General features: G+C 40.8%; 2 protein-coding genes across 2 annotated transcripts; one reads left to right on the forward strand and one right to left on the reverse strand.

Moving 5' to 3' along the window:
• Window positions 1–564: 564 nt before the first annotated feature.
• Window positions 565–2,859, reverse strand: cbln2b (cerebellin 2b precursor). The gene is made up of 3 exons (XM_081352084.1): window positions 2,557–2,859; window positions 1,487–1,606; window positions 565–1,351 (listed from the first exon to the last, which is right to left on the reverse strand). Exons 1-3 carry the CDS (start codon window positions 2,842–2,844, stop codon window positions 1,154–1,156), a joined length of 606 nt encoding a protein of 201 aa, XP_081208210.1. The 5' UTR covers window positions 2,845–2,859; the 3' UTR covers window positions 565–1,153.
• Window positions 2,860–9,592: 6,733 nt separating this feature from the next.
• On the forward strand, window positions 9,593–22,328 carry fbxo15 (F-box protein 15; the record flags this gene model as incomplete). The annotated part of the gene is made up of 8 exons (XM_081352441.1): window positions 9,593–9,696; window positions 9,802–10,035; window positions 13,960–14,160; window positions 14,246–14,369; window positions 20,311–20,390; window positions 20,817–20,962; window positions 21,853–21,977; window positions 22,059–22,328. 8 exons carry the CDS (start codon window positions 9,593–9,595, stop codon window positions 22,326–22,328), a joined length of 1,284 nt encoding a protein of 427 aa, XP_081208567.1.
• Window positions 22,329–22,626: the final 298 nt, after the last annotated feature.

A 22,626-nucleotide genomic window follows, 5' to 3' on the forward strand; every position in this document is an offset into this window, starting at 1 on the left:
TGTGTGTGTGTGTGTGTGTGTGTGTGTGTGTGTGTGTGTGTGTGTGTGTGTGTGTGTGTGTGTGTGTGCGTGTGTGTGTGTGTGTGTGTGTGTGTTTCTACGGGTGGAACCATGGCTAATTTAACATCATATTGCTAAAGTATTGCTGAACAGACCAATAGACTATGAGTCTAATGATTAAAGGTTGCAGAAACATTATTAATGCATTTATAACAGCATACGTAATTGTTTATCATTCAGTCTTGAGACATCTGAGAAGATTTCTGCAGGCCGAGTGTTGCTTCAGCACCATGGACAGCGCCGTTTTATTGTAAATCTTTTTTCATCATAAAGCAAAGAAAAATAAGCCTTTGCGCATGCGCGATTCATTAATACGAATTTTATCATTCATTAAAAATATAATCAACGTTAATAATAAAAAAGATTGAGTAAATATGTGTACAATACAATATTTTATTAGGCGGAACATTATATAGGGACTTTTCTTTTTCCACAACTTACATCTGTGAGCATTGTCACTGAACACTAATCAAAGCTACTTATTATCCGGAATGTAGAACACACCATAATGTAAATATGTATTTTATAAATTAGATAGATGTCTAGCAAAAAGTTTTAAGATGTCTCCATTGGCTGATATATGATTTTTTTTTCTTCTTCTCATTAATAATCACTGTATAGCAGGTGGCCTACATTTGGCATATTTTCAGTATGTTCAGCATCCAGACGACACATCATTGACAGCACAAAACAGGAATCTTCCATTCGTGCAAAAAATGCTTTGGGGCCATAAAGCACTTCCGCCGCTCCACACCACACACCTCACTGGACGGAAGCCGAATCATTAAGGCTATACAAACACAAAATAAAGCACTGATAAATACACCTAGTTTGGGATTTGAAGTTCGTCTTCGTCTTAAATATCTTCTCATTTATATAGTGGTCCAGGTAATTGTCAGTTGCGATTTGTTTCCCATCGATAAAATCCAAGAACAATCGCGACTGAAAATCGCTGTGGCCAAAAAAGGCGGGAACTCCCTGTGACCGCGTCCATATGCAGTTTTGTAATGTTTCAGTTTTGTTCAAAGAACTGATACTCATTTTTCCTCGGTTTCTTGAAAGTATCACTCACAGGCACACTTTTGCGAGTCAGTTATACAGGAAAGACTAAAAATCCAGAGAACGTTGAGTATTTCCATCCGCCCATTAGATTCCCTCGTTCCAACTTGAGATGGATTCGATCCTCGCGCTCCACCATCAGTAGAACTCCGTTACTCGCCGCCTCCCGCGTGACATCCTGATCCCCAGCGAAAGCAGATATGACCGGGTACTCATTCTGCATCAGGTTAACCTAAATAACAGAACACAGCACACTTTAGTCCTTTGAAAGCAGAGAATCGGCTTTCCATTAGGGTTCATGAATAACGCACAGTATGAGAGGTGACTGCATAGTAATTTGTGCAAACGAATATGCTGCTCCGCTCACCTGTATGGTTTGTCTGTTGTAAACCTTGACCACATGAAAGCTGAAACTGTATATTCCTCTGCGTGGCGCGGTAAACACACTCGCTTTTAGGTCGAAGTGATTGCCAATGTTTACTAAGACCTGGAACAAAAGCAACATGACGCGTTACAAATCCACTAGCAAATGAAAATGTGTGAATCTACATAGGCTATTACATTTAACCTATGTTTAGCACTGAAATTTTACACGGACACATGCCGATCTTCGAGCGCAGTGTGGCAAGCTGCTTTAACATATTTACATACAACTATAAATATATAGGTTTTGTTTAAAAAAATTGTTGTTTTTTTTCTAGTGAAAAATCCAATAGTGACTTCTGTCTTTTCAGTTTCAGGCTAACTTTATTTATTTATTTTTTATTTTTAGATATTCCAATTGCGAGAAATAACATGCCATTGTTTGCCAACATGCCATGGCGATCTGTGATCCAGATATCAATCAATTTTCCAACTAGCCTATGCAATACAATTGTTGCTGGTCGATATTTCAGTTTTACAAGTATTCATTTGGTAGGTTACTATTACTTGGTTATTTATAACTAGTCAGCTACTTGTATCAGTTCCAGTTGTACCAGTTTTTCATTTATTTGTTTATCAGATGTAAGCACTTATTTATGAGACACTAGTATCTATCAGAATGGTTACAAATACATTTCTTATCTCAATCTCATATGTTCACATGTTAACAAGGCTTGCCATAAGCGCATTCGAAACCTGCACAGTCGGGTCAGTTGTAATTACTAGAGGTCTATTTTAATGACCGCGGGTCAGTTATTGTTAATCTAAACATTCGCTTGTTGGTAACCTTTGGGGTTAAGTTTAAAAATTTTGACAGTACGGGCGTTTTTTTTTTCGTTTTTTTTTTTTGCAACTGAGCAACTGGGGGATTTACGCAACTTATTGGTTGAAAACGTACATCGTCCAACATAATAGAAACAATTGTCACTTCGTGAAGTTTCTGCTTGAAATTCCTGAGCACAGCCCTACAAATGCGGTTCCTGTGATTACAAAGTCGCCAACGGGACACCTGACCTGGTCAAAATAGATGGTCGTGGATGTGTTGCTCATCTCCGAAGGTTCGTGGTTTGTCCCTCTGACGGCCGAAAAAGCCACTTTGGCGCTGCCGGAGCGCACAGATATCCCAAGCGAAGAGGTGACTCCTCCGTCAGAAGAAGGGTTGGAGTCGCACACCACCAGACACTTTCCCTCCAGAACGATGGGCTCCGTGTCATTCTGGCCCATACATAGCCCTATGCCACATCCCAGGAGAAAGGCGAGAGCCAGCATGGCTAAGGGTCCGGGACAGGCTGCTGGCACCATGATCGGAACAAGAATCCTGTGCAAACTGATCTTAGCCCCTTGGAGGTTTGATGTGGCTCTGTCACCTGGTCCAGACTAACCTCTCTCTCTCTCTTTCTCGTTCTCTCTCACTTACTCTCTTACTCACCGTCACACACACTCCTTTTCTTCTCGTCTATGCGCATCAGTTTGAGGTGCTCAGAGTATTTGCTCAATGTTTCCTGAATGATAAACAAACGAAAAATCAGAACAAAAATATTTCCAAAGCAATAATAGTGCACGAATAACAATTTCTCAGTAAATCACATGGGCTATCAATATCAGGCTTGACGAGATTAAATTGCGCAACGATACGCAACATATAATCTCGATTGAAAATACAAGGTCAAACAGCGTTTAGCTCACTTTACTGATATTAACAAACAAAAAAGTTTTTCAGTTATTTTTTCCCCTGTAGTAAATATCACTTCTCTACTCATTGCATGCCTTTCCGATTAAATGCATAGATCAATAAAAACAACAGCAGCATGAAATTGTATATCTTAATATGTTTTCTTTTGCCTCTTTTCTACTTCATGCTGACATTATGTTACCTGTTAAATCCATAGTTGTGTGTGATCTGTGTGGCCGCTCCTTCAGCTGTCTTGAGAAGGAGTGAAGCGCGCACCCAATAAGAGTGGAGAAAAGCAATTGCTCCTTCATCCTTTTTAGAGGGCGCTTCACGCCCATCCCTTCTTTTTCAAGTAGCCTACAGTAATAATTCTGGAGCGGACGTTTCTGGACATAAAACCCAGGCATGTCCAGAAAATTGCAATTAAGAGTTTGTTTGCAATATATATTTGCACTACCACAGCCAAATTTGTTTAGGTGACATCTGTATTATTTTACATAGCAATACAAATAGCAAACACGCCGTTTTGCATACGGGATTAGTAGAGATGTTTTAAATTTGAAGCTGATGTTATTTAGCTTAATATCAGGAAATAAATGGACATGCACGTTAGAAATCTCAGCATCCAGGTGGAATGCCTTGGAAGTCAGACAAACATCTTGTGCTCCACCCTGTGGAGAAGAAGTGCTATGATCCTCAGTCTGACATCAACACTATTTCAGAGTTAGATAATCTCTATAACCTGTCTGTTACATAATTAAATATAATTAGTCTATTTGAAATATATAAAATATAAATAAATTGATTGTTTTAAAGTTCTAAAAGGGGTTTGTAGCAGCGATGCCATAGAATAACCATTTTTGGTTCCCCATAGACCCTTACAGTAAACAGTTCTTACATTGTTTTTGTTTGTTTTTTTATTAGTGAGAAGAACATTTAATAAATTCTAAAGAACTTTTTGTGGCATGGGAAGGTTCTGTGGATGTTAAAGATTATTCATGGAACCATAGATACCAATAAAGAACCTTTTTATGGCATCTTTTTGTATTAAAAGACATCTCTAAAGTAAAAAAAAAAAAAAAAAAAAGTATAAAAACAAAATTTAAATGTAAAAGTTTAGTTGTTGCCTTAAATGTAAAAATCGGTAACACTTTACAATAAGGGTTCATTAGTTAACATTAACTAATAATGAACTGCACTTCTACAGCATTTATTAATATTTCTATTTGTTAATTTCAACATTTACTAATACGTTAATAAAATCAAAAGTTGTATTTGTTAAGATTAGTTAATTCACTGTGAACTCACATGAATAAACAACGTATTTTTATTAACTAGCGTTAACAAATATTTACAAATACAGTAACAAATGTGTTGCTCGTGTTAATTAATATGTTAACAAATGAAACCTTATTGTAAAGTGTTACCATAAAAACAAAGTGATACCAAAGCTATAAACTGCATTTGCACTTCTTCAGTAACTTTGAATTTCATTACTGAAAATTGGAAAACTGAAACTCTTAAAATCAAGCAGAAATGATATTGAAAAGTTAAATGGATGGAAACGAAGCTGTTAAAACGTGTGGTTTCATGCATGCACTGTATGCCTAATTGTCATTCTCATTATGAAAAAACAAAACAAAAAAAAAACATTGTAATAAGCTCTCAGTTCTCTGGTTTCTATCGTTTTAAAGCTTTTCAGTGAAGCTCTGGAGTTGCTGTAGAGTGGATAAAGTGTAATGTTGGGTTTGACAGGTCTACTCAGTATGCTATGTCCACTGAACCCATTCTTTACCTCCCTAATTAATACTTTCCCTCACTCTTCAAAGTTTCTAATTGGAACTATTATGTAAGATGATCATGGCTGACGGCTTCTAAAGAGTGAAATGTGGATATTGCTTTAATTCATAATGGAATGACTCAGCATCTTTATATCTTAAGTAATAGGCACTTCACAATATAGTATTCTTGTCTTTTAGGATACTTGGGAGACTTACCCTGTCAGTTTAAAACAATCATTGCCATCCCAACCATATTTTATTAACAGCTCTTGCATAAATAGCTAGAACAATGGTTTTGAAATAAACTTCAAACTTCAAACTTTAGTGTCCATTTATAAGCTGTTAAGTGAACTACTGAGACATCATGCATGTTCACTAGGCCGGTCATAGTCAACATCATCCTTCCTCACAGACTGTCCATGCACCTTTTTTGACAAGCATCACACTTTGGGTGCAGAGTGACAGGCTCTGTGGGGGTTGACGCTGAGTATCCGAGAGCCGTGGCTGACCTGGGGCCTGCAGAAGGGCGAGTAAAAGAAAGAAAACATCAAATGTCAAGCTGGATGGGCACTGGGCCTATGTATCACGGGGCCCAGAGCTGTTCATGCCCACAGAGAACAGCTCTCCCCAACCACGCGAAACGGTGAATTATTGTGAATGCTCTATGACTATTTAATCTGACAGGCAGCAGACCACCATCACTCTTGAGATAGCCTAGACCGCCATACACAAACATTCCTTTAGATATTTTCTGCTTTATTAAAATGTCAAGCAAAATATTTTACAACCATAAACTAATAAGAAAAAGTAATTGTTCTTGATCTATCTATCTATCTATCTATCTATCTATCTATCTATCTATCTATCTATCTATCTATCTATCTATCTATCTATCTATCTATCTATCTATCTATCTAATTGTTCTTGATCTATCTATCTATCTATCTATCTCTATCTATCTATCTATCTATCTGTCTGTCTGTCTGTCTGTCTGTCTGACTGTCTGTCTGTCTGTCTGTCTGTCTGTCTGTCCGTCCGTCCGTCCGTCCGTCCGTCCGTCCGTCTGTCTGTCGGTTCTGTCTGTCGGTCGGTTCTGACTATTTAATCTGACAGGCAGCAGACCACCATCACTCTTGAGATCACCTAGACCGCCATACACCAACATTCCTTTAAAATTTTCTGTTTTATTCAAATGTCAAATTCTGTCTGTCGGTTCTGTCTGTCTGTCAGTCGGTTCTGTCTGTCTGTCGGTTCTGTCTGTCTGTCGGATCTGTCTGTCTATCAGTCGGTTCTGTCTGTCTGTCGGATCTGTCTGTCTGTCTGTCGGTTCTGTCTGTCTGTCGGATCTGTCTGTCTATCAGTCGGTTCTGTCTGTCTGTCGGTTCTGTCTGTCTGTCGGATCTGTCTGTCTGTCTGTCGGATCTGTCAGTCGGTTCTGTCTGTCTGTCGGATCTGTCTGTCTGTCTGTCTGTCAGTTCTGTCTGTCTGTCGGATCTGTCTGTCTGTCTGTCTGTCGGTTCTGTCTGTCTGTCAGTCGGTTCTGTCTGTCTGTCGGATCTGTCTGTCTGTCTGTCTGTCAGTTCTGTCTGTCTGTCGGATCTGTCTGTCTGTCTGTCTGTCGGTTCTGTCTGTCTGTCAGTCGGTTCTGTCTGTCTGTCTGTCTGTCGGATCTGTCTGTCTGTCTGTCGGTCGGTTCTGTCTGTCTGTCTGTCTGTCGGATCTGTCTGTCTGTCTGTCGGATCTGTCTGTCTGTCGGTCGGTTCTGTCTGTCTGTCTGTCTGTCGGTTCTGTCTGTCTGTCGGATCTGTCTGTCTGTCGGTCGGTTCTGTCTGTCTGTCGGTTCTGTCTGTCTGTCGGTCGGTCGGTTCTGTCTGTATGTCTGTTGGTTGGTTGGTCTTTCTGTAGGTTTTGTCTGTCTGTCAGTCAGTTCTGTCTGTCGGTCGGTTCTGTCTGTCTGTCAGTCGGTTCTGTCTGTCGGTTCTGTCTGTCTGTCTGTCGGATCTGTCTGTCTGTCGGTTCTGTCTGTCTGTCAGATCTGTCTGTCTGTCGGATCTGTCTGTCTGTCTGTCGGATCTGTCTGTCTGTCGGTCGGTTCTGTCTGTCTTTCGGATCTGTCTGTCTGTCTGTCTGTCGGATCTGTCTGTCTGTCGGTCGGTTCTGTCTGTCTGTCGGATCTGTCTGTCTGTCTGTCGGTTCTGTCTGTCTGTCGGTCGGTCGGTTCTGTCTGTTGGTTGGTTGGTCTTTCTGTAGGTTTTGTCTGTCTGTCAGTCAGTTCTGTCTGTCTGTCGGTTCTGTCTGTCTTTCTGTCGGTCAGTTCTGTCTGTCTGTCTGTCTGTCGGTCGGTTCTGTCTGTATGTCTGTTGGTCGGTTGGTCTTTCTGTAGTTTCTGTCTGTCTGTCTGTTGGTTCTGTCTGTCTGTCGGTCGGTCGTTTCTGTCTGTCTGTCTGTCGGTCGGTCGTTTCTGTCTGTCTGTCAGTTGGTTCTTACTGTCTGTCGGTTCTGTCTGTTGGTCGGTTGGTCTTTAGGTAGGTTCTGTCTGTCTGTAATTCTGTTGGTCGGTTCTGTCAGTTTGTCAGTCGGTTCTGTCTGTCGATCAGTTCAAAAAATCCTTCAGATATTTTCTGCTTTATTCATATGTCAATTCTGTCTGTCTGTCTATTGGTCGGTCGGGTCTGTCTGTCAGTCGGTTCTGTCTGTCGATCGGTTCTGTCTGTCTGTCGGTTCTGTCTGTCTGACGGTTGATTCTGTCTGTTGGTCGGTTGGTCTTTAGGTCGGTTCTGTCTGTCGGTCGGTTCTGTCTGTCTGTCGGTTGGTTCTGTCTGTTGGTCGGTTGGTCTTTTGGTATGTTCTGTCTGTCGGTCGGTTCTGTCTGTCTGTCGGTTCTGTCTGTCTGTCGGTTGGTTCTGTCTGTTGGTCGGTTGGTCTTTAGGTCGGTTCTGTCTGTCTGTCGGTCGGTTCTGTCTTTATTTCTGTTGGTCGGTTCTGTCTGTCAGTCGGTAGGTTCTGTCTGTATTTCTGTTGGTCTGTTCTGTCTGTCTGTTGGTTCTTTCTGTCTGTCTGTCAGTCAGTTTTGTCTGTCTGTTGGTCGGTCGGTTCTGTCTATCTGTCTGCCTGTCTATCTATTTAGGTTTTAGGTTCTGTTGCATAAATTAGGCCAGAAAGTTTTTAACTTTTTAATGTCAAGGTATTCGATGCTTTCATATTTTGATTACTCTACTACATATTAAACATGATTGATTGTTTTATTGATTTAAATCTCAACCTATATATTTCACATCTATTAATGAATGGAAAATGTATTGTTTTGTAAATTCTGTTGAGTAGATTAGGACAAAGGTTTTCAAACTTTTTAATGTTAAAGACATATAATGATTTTATACCACACTTCCTAACATATAAAGACATCTGTAAACATCCAAAGCAGCTTTACAAATTAGTGCAATACAACTAGTGATCCAGCAACAGTAAGCAAAAACTCCATAAAAGACACAAAACAAATGAAACTATATTCTAATCTAATAAGCCTATATTTATGTTGCAAGGAATGAGAGAATTAACAATTAGAAAAAATATATATATATAAAGCTCATGTAGCATTTATTTAAACTGTCAAATTGTTTACGTACGATAAGCACCTCCATTCGCATCTCACGGATCCTAGTTTGAATTTGAAAAGCTCTCTCAACTACATTTCCGCTCCTGGCCTGTTGGGGGCAGTAAATCTCCAGATTGTCACGCCACCTGTTAGTAGACTAGTTAGTAGTTGTAGCAACAATGTTTTTTTCTTTACTTTTTTCTTTTGTGGAGTTTTTCTCTGGGATAAAATGTTATAATTATATGCTGAACTGTTTAATGTCCTACCCAGTGTGTCGGACTGTACCTATTAAAATAAACCAGATGAGAATGTGTCCTGTGTAACGTAGTGCGATTAATGCGCGGCTGGTTACCTTGACAGCGAGATGCCGGAAGAGAAAGACTGAACGGATAACAACTTGAGAAGCACTTAAACACGTTTCTGAAGAGATACGAATTATGTCTTCGCAATCCGTGAAGCAAGATGCTGAGAAACACTCAATTATTACATCAAAATCCATGTCCAGGTTGTTTGTTACTTTTCTTGGTTATTTCGCACAATTAATGCCTCTGCACTAACGTTACAGAACTCTGCTAGATCGTTTCAGTGTGTTTGTGTTTCATATTCTCAGCAGACAAACAAAAATGGCTGTACAGCACCCATCAGTCCACAGAATGGCATCCAAACGCAGAGTAAAGGCTTGTGGAAACTCCTTAGAAAGGCAAGTTTTGCGAGTAGGTAACTTTATGATTTTTAGCTTCACTGTGAGTGTGACTAATGAAAGTATTTGTTGTATGTTTAAAAAAGCTGTTTAATTAGGTAAATGTTTTTTTTTAATGGGTATTTGCTTGTTTTGTTTGTTGTTAAAAAAGTTGCCACTGAACCATTGCTTTTATGATTAAACTGCTTTTAGGCCTATTTTATCTATCTATCTATCTATCTATCTATCTATCTATCTATCTATCTATCTATCTATCTATCTATCTATCTATCTATCATTTGTTTAATCTGACTTAAATTAGGATGCCGCCAGAGATCATTCTCAGGATTCTCTCATACTTGGATGCCGAGTCTGTTTTCTGCATTAGTTTTGTCAACAAGTTCTTCCATGAACTGTCAAACAACAAGTGAGTGATTTTGTTTTTCTTCAGACCATTTAATTCATTTATGTTTCTTTTTTTGTCTCTTTTAAAGATTAAAATCATTTCCTTTTCATTCTGATGTCCCTGCAGTTCTATGTGGTATCAGTTTTACATTCGTGACCATGCCAAAAAGAAGAAAGCCAAGCAAGAAGATCGTATGATACGTGATCTTGGCCTGGTAGGTGTGCAGGAGAGGCCAAAGGGATACTGGAGAAACACATTCTTCAAAGAAATTGCCAGCCTGAATGTGAACAAGTGGAGAAAAAAACTTCAACGCATCGACCCTTATTCAGGACTGCCGCGTCACACAGAGGAAGTCCTAAGGTTAGAGACTGTGGCTTTTATGTTTAGTTTATATGATCATTCACAAATGTGTTGACTAATTAAATGTGTTCTTAATCCCTTTAAAAAAAATGTTTGGCTATTTTATCCTTCATTTAATACAACAATATCATTGCTTTGGCATGGTGACACGTAATCTGAATGTTTCTATATATACATTTGTACATATAAACTAAGTTTAGTTGCAGTTTTCTAGTTTCTGCATTTCTAGTTGTTTTTCTTTCTTTCTTTCAACTGCCTTTCTGTATATCCCTAATATGCAACAAGACTTTGTAGTCAAAATAACGTCTTTGTTGTGACCTGATCTGTTGAAGATGGCATATTCCCCATCAAATATATGTCAAGGTGTGTTTTTCCCTCCTGCAGTGTCTGGGCTTATTAAAGGTGAGTGTGAGAGTCAGCGTCTTAGATTTGCTCTGTGCTCCTGGGCGATGGGATACGGAAACACGCTTGATGATCTGCAGGCCACGGCATGCTGTTGTCTTAACCTCTGATTAGAGCTGCCGGGCCACTCAATTTTTCGACTCAAAGAGTGTGCGGCGTACAGGGGGAATGAAAATAATTGTGGTCCCCTCAGAAGGCTGGGTGAATTGTAAAAAATAAATTGCTTGGCCTCTACCTCTTGCCCAGACAAATCCCCATAGGTTCCTCAGTTACAAAGACACTGGAGGATGAGATTTACTTCGGTAATAATCATCTCCACTGACTTTCAGACACAAACAACAGCTATTAATCTCTCTGGGACTCTGCTTGTATCTTGTTTTACAGCATTAATTGATATCATATGGTGCCAGTGCCCACACATGGTGCATCATATTAAGTATTTCCCCAATCTAATTCCCTGTTTCTTTCAGAATTAATGTCATTCATTGCTTGTATACTGCCAAACAAATATTTCCCCACTCTTAATTCTTTCTCACTCTTTATTATTAGGTTAATAATAAAACAAACAAATAATCAGTATTTTTGTTTGTTTCCCAACTAACCGAACTATCCTTTAACTTTCATGTTTCAGTATTATCACGGTTTGGATTATCAAGTAAATGTATATTATTTTAAGGATCCTCAGGATATGTTTACAGGAAAACTAGATACAGCTTAATTATTATTACTTAAGCAGCCTTGGATTCTCCACCTTCTCCACCTTCTCTCAATGTATTTTTATTTTCTATTTAAATTTAACATCTTTATAATTAGTAAAATTGACTTAAACTTGTAAAATAATAATAATAATTAACATTTTTTATATTAAAAGTAAGAATTTTAACCATTGGCAACATTTTATTCACTAAAACCTATTAGGTTTTTGTACTTCTTTATACTTGCTTAATAAATGCACTTAATAATAAACAATTTAAAAAGTATAATCTCAAATTATGGATGAATTGAGACTCATGATTTTTTTTTAGCACAATTCTCCCACTTGTCTGAATATACAACTAAACGAAATAACGTGTAATTAGAGGTTCTGAAAAACGTTAATTGCTGCAGTCTGTTTAAAAATGTTTAAAGGGGTCATCGGATGCCCATTTTCCACAAGTTGGTATGATTCTTTAGGGTCTTCATGAAAAGTTTGTAACATACTTTAGTTAAAATTCCTCAATGGTTATGTAAAACAACACCCTTTTTACCTCCTCAAAAACAGCTCTGTTCACAGCGACCTGTTTCGGTGCATGTCTCTTTAAATGATAATGAGCAACTGCTCACCCCACCCCTCTCTTCCAAGGGGGTTGTGACCATAGACTGTAAAAAATATGGACAAAGCGTCTGTGACATCACCCATAGACTTTCTGAAGAACGGGTTTGAAGCCGTTTATGGGGGGTATGGGCTGCGCCATCTTGGAAAATCTTGGGAAACCCTAACCCCGCCCACCTTCTGATGCAGCGCGCGTCACTCAGCTCGCTCTGCTACTCCGGTTATCTCTGTGTATATTTTAGGCATTGAAATATGTTATAAAACACCATACTAACTCTTTTCGTTTTCATTTAAAGAAATCTTAAACATTATAGCCACACAAATGTGGTTCAGGCAACGCGTATTGATTATATTCACTGCACATGACGTTTGCCTATTTATAAAAAACAAAACAAAATATAAAACACAAACCTGCCTCTTTTCGTTTTAAATATAATATAAAAATATTAAACATTTTAATATGGTCCAGGCAATATGTGCATTTGTACTAAACAACAGATTTTGCAGTAAACAACATTACAGATCATATTTGTTGTATTAAAATTTAAAATGACAAAACTCAACCCAGTCTCTTTTTGTTAAATTTCAGTTTTATCAATATTAGCCATTATAAAAGTACAGTATAAGTAAAAGGTACAAGAAGCTATACAAATAAAGCAAACAATTCAGTCAAACATACAAAGTCAGCGCTCTAGTCTAACCATACAACGGTAAAGTTAAATAGCTTATAAAGTTATGAAACTTACCCTCAGCCAAAACGATTGGCCAGGGAACAAATTATAGATTCACGAAACCAAAAATCGCCCGTTAGATATACACAAGACGAATTATATCTCATGTTTAACCACTACAGAGACGCCAGAGACAGCGGCAAACCTCAGAATGACTAGCCGAGGAAAGGCTGTTCCAGGCGGGGTACATGAGCGCCGAGCGCCCGGTCATCGCTGGATCTCACAACTGGATACAATTTTCATAAATCTTTATAAATAAACCACAGATTTGAGCTTTAAACAACTACATTCTCGCCTGAAAAACTCTTAAAACTACATTTCATGATACAGAAACAGTAGTATTATATGTCAACTGTATTAAAAAATGGCGCTTCTTATGTTATCATTCTCCGTGGCGCTGCCTTGTCAGCTGTCAATCAAGCTGTCAATCAAAGTTAACCACGCCCTTATTGTCATACATTTTATATCTAAATACGATCTAAACTAACGAGTTAGAAAAGAATTCACAGCCCTCATGGTTGTCAGGCACTCGGAACCTATCGAAAAATACACTAAAAGTCCATGGGACCAACCTGTAAAAACATGAATTTATGCTGTGAAAACGGACATTTTAACATGGGGGCTATGGACATTTGTACTACTCCCTTTTGTGACCTCGCCCTAGCGGATTTTCGATGTATTGCAGTTTTTCGCACTTCCGGGTAGGCTTCATTTTTCAGAATGTTGCCGCTTGGTTGTGACACAAAACTGCCTTGGCGGACAGTATGGCTGAGGGCGGAAATATGCTAATACGGGACAGTCTGTCAGCGGTTGTGGGCGGAGCATGAGCAATATTACATAATATTGCTCAGAAAATCTAAACGACTTGACGACTTTTTTAAAGGATAAAAAAAAAGATTTTTCTTCATTGTAAGGTGGTTGTGTCCACACACTGCAAAGACACATTTATATGCAAACACCATATAAAAGTGAATTTTGCATCCGATGACCCCTTTAATTAATTTGAATGAATAATAATAAAAAAACGGTTTAAATGAATGATTCAGTGACTCACTGAAAAAGACGCCACAGGATTTTTTTGAACAAATTTCTTAAGAGAATGATTCAATGACAAATATTTTTCTAAACTGTCACTTTGTAACAGTCGATGTAATGGATACAATCTTTATTTGAAGCCTTAAGTTACTTTAAATGGTGATCTACTCCATTTTGATCGCTACCATAGACACATCAGTGTTTATATCCGAACTCTAAACTTTTATCCCAGTACTTCTGTGATCATTAATTTGAATTAATCACAAGAAAAATACACAGATTAAGCATTTGTCAGTTTAGCGCTCTCTTTTATTGAGACGTTTTATGTATTTTATGAGTTTTTATCTTGTATTGTTCCCCACTTCTACTTCAAAGAAGGCACTGCCCTTAAATGCTCTGAGAACAGAGGTGTCAGATGGGGTTTGTGTCATGTGTGTCTGGCAGGAGTATGTGCATTACATGGGAGATCACAGTGACTGATGGGAGTGGACGGCGGAGCACCTTTGAGCAGTCTCATGCCTCCTTCAGCAGTACGGCTGTTTTTGTGTTCTGGGGCGCTGTCAGTTGGCCTTCTTTCAACCAGCTCACCTCACTTGAGCTTTGTGGAGTGTCGCGGGTGCCCCTCCATTGTCCTGCTCCCTACAGGTGTGGTAGATGCCAAGAATACAACGATACACCTTTTTCCCAACCTAAGTGAGTGATGTAGTTGCTTCCATCTTGTGTCTTTCAGGCCGGCCTGGAAATCGGTTATGTCCAAAATAAAGCTTCAAGGAGAACACAGCGAGTTGTGTGTTGCAGACAAGATTGTCAAGATGCTGTATGTTGGACAGGGCGTCACTTTGGGATTCTGGCAGGTATTTTCCATTTCTATAATTGACACTGTACATTGTGGAACAAACACTTGATAATTTGACGTTTTGGATGATCTCTTTATAATACTTTTAATCTATGAATTGATTAAAAGGGATAGATTAAAAGGTTTTTGCATTTTTACATTTTTATTTCTAATAAATGCTGTTTTTTCTAATAATTTCTAATAATTAAACAATCTTGAGAATTTTTTTTTCATGATTTACACAATTTAAACATTTAGAATAAGAAGAAGTGTTTCCTAAACATCAGGTGAGCATATTAAAATGATTTCTGAAGAAACGTGACACTGAAGACTAGAGTGATGATGCTGAAAATTCAGGATTTCCATCACAGAAAAAAATAAATAAAAAAATTGTATTTTAAAAATAGAAAACATATTTTGAATTGTAATAATATTTCACAATATTACTGTTTTTACTGTATTTTCGATCGAATACATTGCCCAAATGGGATCAATAAAGTACTACTACTACTACATAAATTAAGCCTTGGTGAGTATAAGAGATTTCTTTCAAAAAGATTTAAAAATCTTACCAACGCTACACTTACGCTTTAAGTATATGTCATTATTATTATTATTATGATTATTATTAATATTATTAGCAGCAGCAGTAGTAGTAGTAGTAACTAGATGTACCGCATCGCGGTACAAAATATGACCGCCGCTCAGGCCTGCACTGGCTTTCCACAAAAATAAATGACGTGGAGTAATTTGGCTCTATTGTGTGTTTATGTATATACCTAAAAAAAGTAATAGTATGTGCTTGTCTGTCTGTGTGTGTGTGTGTGTGTGTATGTGTGTGTGTTTGTGTATGTGTGTGTCTGTGTGTGTGTGTGTGTGTGTGTGTGTGTGTGTGTGTGTCTGTGCGTGTATGTATGTGTGCGTACATGTGTGCGCGTGTGTGTGTGTGTCTGTGCATGTGGATTTGTATGTGTGTGTATGGGTGTGTGTCTGTGCGTGTTGATGTCAGTGTGTGTGCATGCTTGTGTTTGTTTGTATTCCTGCATGTGTGTGTGTGACAGTATCATCCTAAACCAGCAACCCTTCGCTTAACAGCACCATCTACAGGCCGATGAGTGTACAGTCACTAAATGTGCACATAAATGAATTTATTTTATACCCCCCCATGGATGAAAATCTACAAAACTTAGCAGAGGATACCCCCAGAGGATGTCAAGTTAATCATACACATGAAATATGGTGCAGTTCTGAACATCTCCACTGAAGATAGGGGTGATAAAAGCAGAATAATATTGCATTTTCATTTTTTATGTGAGGGCGCAAATCACAAATGAGTGATTATGGGCTAGGTTGATGTGGGCCCTTAAGAACTACATACCATAAAAATTTCTTCATCCTCGGTGCCACGGTTCAGGTAGTTATTTAGGAAAAACTGCATTTTTTTGGGTTTGGGAGGGGGACCAAACGAAATTTTTCCGTAGAAGTCTAGTGGGGCTACATGCCCACCAAATTTCATGTTCCCCGGTGTTTCGGTGTCCCTGGTATCGTTGACGAAAAATTTACGGGGGCCCCAGCGCAGGGGGGGGAAGTGGCCCCCGGGGACCAAACGAAATTTTTCCGTAAAAGTCTAGTAGACCAACATACCATAAAAATTTCTTCATCCTCGGTGCCACGGTTCAGGTAGTTATTTAGGAAAAAATGCATTTTTTTGGGTTTGGGGGGGCCCAGCGCGGGGGGGGAGTGGCCCCCGGGGACCAAACGAAATTTTTCCGTAGAAGTGTAGTGGGGCTACATGCCCACCAAATTTCATGTTCCCCGGTGCTTCGGTGTCCCTGGTATCGTTGACGAAAAATTTACGGGGGCCCCAGCGCGGGGGGGGGGGGGGAGTGGCCCCCGGGGACCAAACGAAATTTTTCCGTAAAAGTCTAGTAGACCAACATACCATAAAAAATTCTTCATCCTCGGTGCCACGGTTCAGGTAGTTATTTAGGAAAAAATGCATTTTTTGGGGTTTGGGGGGGCCCAGCGCGGGGGGGGAGTGGCCCCCGGGGACCAAACGAAATTTTTCCGTAGAAGTGTAGTGGGGCTACATGCCCACCAAATTTCATGTTCCCCGGTGCTTCGGTGTCCCTGGTATCGTTGACGAAAAATTTACGGGGGCCCCAGCGCGGGGGGGGAAGTGGCCCCCGGGGACCAAACGAAATTTTTCCGTAAAAGTCTAGTAGACCAACATACCATAAAAAATTATTCATCCTCGGTGCCACGGTTCAGGTAGTTATTTAGGAAAAACTGCATTTTTTTGGGTACGGGGGCCCCAGCGCGGGGGGGGGGAGTGGCCCCCGGGGACCAAACGAAATTTTTCCGTAAAAGTCTAGTAGACCAACATACCATAAAAATTTCTTCATCCTCGGTGCCACGGTTCAGGTAGTTATTTAGGAAAAACTGCATTTTTTTGGGTTTGGGAGGGGGACCAAACGAAATTTTTCCGTAGAAGTCTAGTGGGGCTACATGCCCACCAAATTTCATGTTCCCCGGTGTTTCGGTGTCCCTGGTATCGTTGACGAAAAATTTACGGGGGCCCCAGCGCAGGGGGGAAAAGTGGCCCCCGGGGACCAAACGAAATTTTTCCGTAAAAGTCTAGTAGACCAACATACCATAAAAATTTCTTCATCCTCGGTGCCACGGTTCAGGTAGTTATTTAGGAAAAACTGCATTTTTTTGGGTTTGGGGGGGCCCAGCGCGGGGGGGGAGTGGCCCCCGGGGACCAAACGAAATTTTTCCTTAGAAGTCTAGTGGGGCTACATGCCCACCAAATTTCATGTTCCTCGGTGCTTCGGTGTCCCTGGTATCGTTGACGAAAAATTTACGGGGGCCCCAGCGCGGGGGGGGAAGTGGCCCCCGGGGACCAAACGAAATTTTTCTGTAAAAGTCTAGTAGACCAACATACCATAAAAATTTCTTCATCCTCGGTGCCACGGTTCAGGTAGTTATTTAGGAAAAACTGCATTTTTTGGGTTTGGGGGGGCCCAGCGCGGGGGGGGGAGTGGCCCCCGGGGACCAAACGAAATTTTTCCTTAGAAGTCTAGTGGGGCTACATGCCCACCAAATTTCATGTTCCCAGGTGCTTCGGTGTCCCTGGTATCGTTGACGGAAAATTTACGGGGGCCCCAGCGCGGGGGGGGGAAGTGGCCCCCGGGGACCAAATGAAATTTTTCCGTAAAAGTCTAGTAGACCAACATACCATAAAAATTTCTTCATCCTCGGTGCCACGGTTCAGGTAGTTATTTAGGAAAAACTGCATTTTTTGGGGTTTGGGGGGGCCCAGCGCGGGGGGGGAGTGGCCCCCGGGGACCAAACGAAATTTTTCCTTAGAAGTCTAGTGGGGCTACATGCCCACCAAATTTCATGTTCCTCGGTGCTTCGGTGTCCCTGGTATCGTTGACGAAAAATTTACGGGGGCCCCAGCGCGGGGGGGGAAGTGGCCCCCGGGGACCAAACGAAATTTTTCTGTAAAAGTCTAGTAGACCAACATACCATAAAAATTTCTTCATCCTCGGTGCCACGGTTCAGGTAGTTATTTAGGAAAAACTGCATTTTTTGGGTTTGGGGGGGCCCAGCGCGGGGGGGGAGTGGCCCCCGGGGACCAAACGAAATTTTTCCTTAGAAGTCTAGTGGGGCTACATGCCCACCAAATTTCATGTTCCCAGGTGCTTCGGTGTCCCTGGTATCGTTGACGAAAAATTTACGGGGGCCCCAGCGCGGGGGGGGGGGAAGTGGCCCCCGGGGACCAAATGAAATTTTTCCGTAAAAGTCTAGTAGACCAACATACCATAAAAATTTCTTCATCCTCGGTGCCACGGTTCAGGTAGTTATTTAGGAAAAACTGCATTTTTTGGGGTTTGGGGGGGCCCAGCGCGGGGGGGGAGTGGCCCCCGGGGACCAAACGAAATTTTTCCTTAGAAGTCTAGTGGGGCTACATGCCCACCAAATTTCATGTTCCTCGGTGCTTCGGTGTCCCTGGTATCGTTGACGAAAAATTTACGGGGGCCCCAGCGCGGGGGGGGAAGTGGCCCCCGGGGACCAAACGAAATTTTTCTGTAAAAGTCTAGTAGACCAACATACCATAAAAATTTCTTCATCCTCGGTGCCACGGTTCAGGTAGTTATTTAGGAAAAACTGCATTTTTTGGGTTTGGGGGGGCCCAGCGCGGGGGGGAGTGGCCCCCGGGGACCAAACGAAATTTTTCCTTAGAAGTCTAGTGGGGCTACATGCCCACCAAATTTCATGTTCCCAGGTGCTTCGGTGTCCCTGGTATCGTTGACGAAAAATTTACGGGGGCCCCAGCGCGGGGGGGGGGGAAGTGGCCCCCGGGGACCAAATGAAATTTTTCCGTAAAAGTCTAGTAGACCAACATACCATAAAAATTTCTTCATCCTCGGTGCCACGGTTCAGGTAGTTATTTAGGAAAAACTGCATTTTTTGGGGTTTGGGGGGGCCCAGCGCGGGGGGGGAGTGGCCCCCGGGGACCAAACGAAATTTTTCCTTAGAAGTCTAGTGGGGCTACATGCCCACCAAATTTCATGTTCCTCGGTGCTTCGGTGTCCCTGGTATCGTTGACGAAAAATTTACGGGGGCCCCAGCGCGGGGGGGGAAGTGGCCCCCGGGGACCAAACGAAATTTTTCTGTAAAAGTCTAGTAGACCAACATACCATAAAAATTTCTTCATCCTCGGTGCCACGGTTCAGGTAGTTATTTAGGAAAAACTGCATTTTTTGGGTTTGGGGGGGCCCAGCGCGGGGGGGGAGTGGCCCCCGGGGACCAAACGAAATTTTTCCTTAGAAGTCTAGTGGGGCTACATGCCCACCAAATTTCATGTTCCCAGGTGCTTCGGTGTCCCTGGTATCGTTGACGAAAAATTTACGGGGGCCCCAGCGCGGGGGGGGGGGGGGAAGTGGCCCCCGGGGACCAAATGAAATTTTTCCGTAAAAGTCTAGTAGACCAACATACCATAAAAATTTCTTCATCCTCGGTGCCACGGTTCAGGTAGTTATTTAGGAAAAACTGCATTTTTTGGGGTTTGGGGGGGCCCAGCGCGGGGGGGGAGTGGCCCCCGGGGACCAAACGAAATTTTTCCTTAGAAGTCTAGTGGGGCTACATGCCCACCAAATTTCATGTTCCTCGGTGCTTCGGTGTCCCTGGTATCGTTGACGAAAAATTTACGGGGGCCCCAGCGCGGGGGGGGGAAGTGGCCCCCGGGGACCAAACGAAATTTTTCTGTAAAAGTCTAGTAGACCAACATACCATAAAAATTTCTTCATCCTCGGTGCCACGGTTCAGGTAGTTATTTAGGAAAAACTGCATTTTTTGGGTTTGGGGGGGCCCAGCGCGGGGGGGGAGTGGCCCCCGGGGACCAAACGAAATTTTTCCTTAGAAGTCTAGTGGGGCTACATGCCCACCAAATTTCATGTTCCCAGGTGCTTCGGTGTCCCTGGTATCGTTGACGAAAAATTTACGGGGGCCCCAGCGCGGGGGGGGGAAGTGGCCCCCGGGGACCAAATGAAATTTTTCCGTAAAAGTCTAGTAGACCAACATACCATAAAAATTTCTTCATCCTCGGTGCCACGGTTCAGGTAGTTATTTAGGAAAAACTGCATTTTTTGGGGTTTGGGGGGGCCCAGCGCGGGGGGGGAGTGGCCCCCGGGGACCAAACGAAATTTTTCCTTAGAAGTCTAGTGGGGCTACATGCTCACCAAATTTCATGTTCCCCGGTGTTTCGGTGTCCCTGGTATCGTTGACGAAAAATTCAGTAAGGTGACGGGAAAAAAAAAAAAAAAAACTTTGACAATCCCTATATGACCGCTTTCGCTAGCTACGCTAGCGGCGGTCATAACAATAATGTTTTTTCTGTAATAATAATAATATTTCATTGAGAATGCAACAACTCTGTGCTTCTTATGCAGGACCAATGTGGAATTGCTTTTGTCATAGTGAACTTGCACAATCACAGACTTGTGGAAAGAAGTCTTCATGCGTCTATTAGGTATGCCTTTATTTCCTCTTATCAGTTTTCTCATTTGCAATTTTTTTTCCTGTGTTTTCAAAAGACTATTTGCATTGTCAAACCAGATACTTAAAAAAAATATTCTCAGACTTTGGTGTGTATTTCAATTTGCTGAATTCCTGTGGTCAAATTTTATTTTCTCTCCTTTTTTTTAATCGCAGATGTGTTTGTGCAAGTCAGAACCTAAATGCCAGTTATGTATCACCGTCAGTATAGTTTGGTGGTGTAATAACTCCATCTTCTGGTGAATTTGGGCACTGTGTTCAGCTCTGACTCATCAGTTCTGAGACTGTCTCTATTACTGCCATTCTGTCGCTACAGTCCTTAGTGTGAAAAGATGCACTGACACCCACTTTGTAGTTAATGTTCTTCTTTTCCTTTCTTATCTCTCTTTCATACCGCTAGTCCATGTGCAGAAACCAGAGTCCGTGCTTTGTTTGATGATGTGGACCCGGAGTATGGTCTCCATGGATACTCTGCTTACATTGAACTGCACAATACAGCGAGAGTCGTCATGTCTGGCCGCTTTTCCCAGCTGTTTTGCAGGAGAGGTAAATTGTGCACTGTATAATAAGAAAAAAAGAGATCAAAGTCCAATTGTGACCCTGGATCACAAAACCAGTCTTATGTTGCACGGGTATATTTGTGGCAATAGCTAACAAAATATTGTATGGGTCAAAATTATAGATTTTTCTTTTATGCCAAAAATCATTAGGATATTAAGTAAAGATCATGTTCCATGAAGATATTTTGTAAATTTCCCACCTTAAATATATAAAACATTTATTTTTGTGAATGGATGTAGCACTATCGCCAATAGAAATGGACAACTTTAAAGGCGATTTTCTCAATATTTTGATTTTTCTGTACCCTCAGATTCCAGATTTTCAATAGTTGTATCTCGGCCAGATATTGTCCTATCCTAACAAACCATACATCAATGGAAAGATTATGTATTCAGCTTTCAGATGATGTATAAATGTCAATTTTAAAAAAATTACACATAAGACTGGTTTTGTGGTCCAGGGTCACAATTGATGATAAAAATGAATGATAACCTTATAAACACAGTTTGCAGTTGGCAAATTCTACACTGAGATGACTTGACAAGTTGATGGTACTTTATGCTTGACAGTAGATGGCGCTAGATTCTCAAAAATATCTTACAGTGTATATCACATATCTATCTAATATATCATTCATTGATATATATTCATCCTAAAAGGTATACGGAAAGTTGAAATACTCAGGATTCTTTGAAAGCAAAGAAATCAAAGAATCCTGAAAAAACACAAATATTAAGCAGCACAATTGTCTCGCACTAATTTGCTCTGTTTTGTAAATCTGGTCTTATGTGTCTTAATTATTTTTGAGGTCACTGTAAATCTTATCTTTGGTAACGAAGTACCATAGTCTATAATACCTCTTTTTTACTCTCCAGATCAGATTTCTGATGGTTATCTACCACTGGAATTGATCAGTGAGAATAACAGATCCTTAAATACTCATCTGGTTGAAGATGTCAGCTTGCCTTGGAGGACTGAAGCTTTACATGGAACTATCAAGGTATCGCCACACTTTTTTTATTCACAGTACTTTATTTCAAAACTTATGTAAGGATTTTCATGGTCTAATTGGTGTCTCCAGGACTGTTGCATGATCAACCTCACTCTATGGGATGAAGCCAAGCAGCCTTTTTGGTGTGTGAGTGCTCCTGTTGTCATGACAAAAGCAAATCAGGACACGGTATCATACGATTATGATGGCGAGGGATTCTCCATCCTATACCAAGACTCAGAGGGGAGGGTGGAGATGAGGCTGAAGCAGATGGAGTATAAGGAACAGTATTTTTTGGTTAATCTAATGATTTACATTTCTGTCGCCAAAGTGAATAAGCACTTTGGGAGAGATTATTGAAGCCATTTCTCGTCGTATGAAGACCGTTGTACTATATTTGACTTAAGGACAAGCAGGGCAGCTGCAAACTAGTCAATAATTTAAGTCAGTAAAAAAAAAATTTTGACTAAATGTTTCTATACACTATCACCAAACATTTTAATCCACATTTTCACAGATCATTTACATTTTAAGGATATAAAAATCAGCCTGTCACAAAAAGAGAGGTTTTCATGTCAAGTCAGATACAATTTAGATAATAGAAAGAAAAAAAAATCTTGCATGGAATCAAGAGCTAAAGAATAAAAACGGACCTTTA

The sequence above is a fragment of the Scardinius erythrophthalmus genome (genome assembly GCF_964197995.2).
Source record: "Scardinius erythrophthalmus genome assembly, chromosome: 22".
Lineage (NCBI taxonomy): Eukaryota > Metazoa > Chordata > Actinopteri > Cypriniformes > Leuciscidae > Scardinius > Scardinius erythrophthalmus.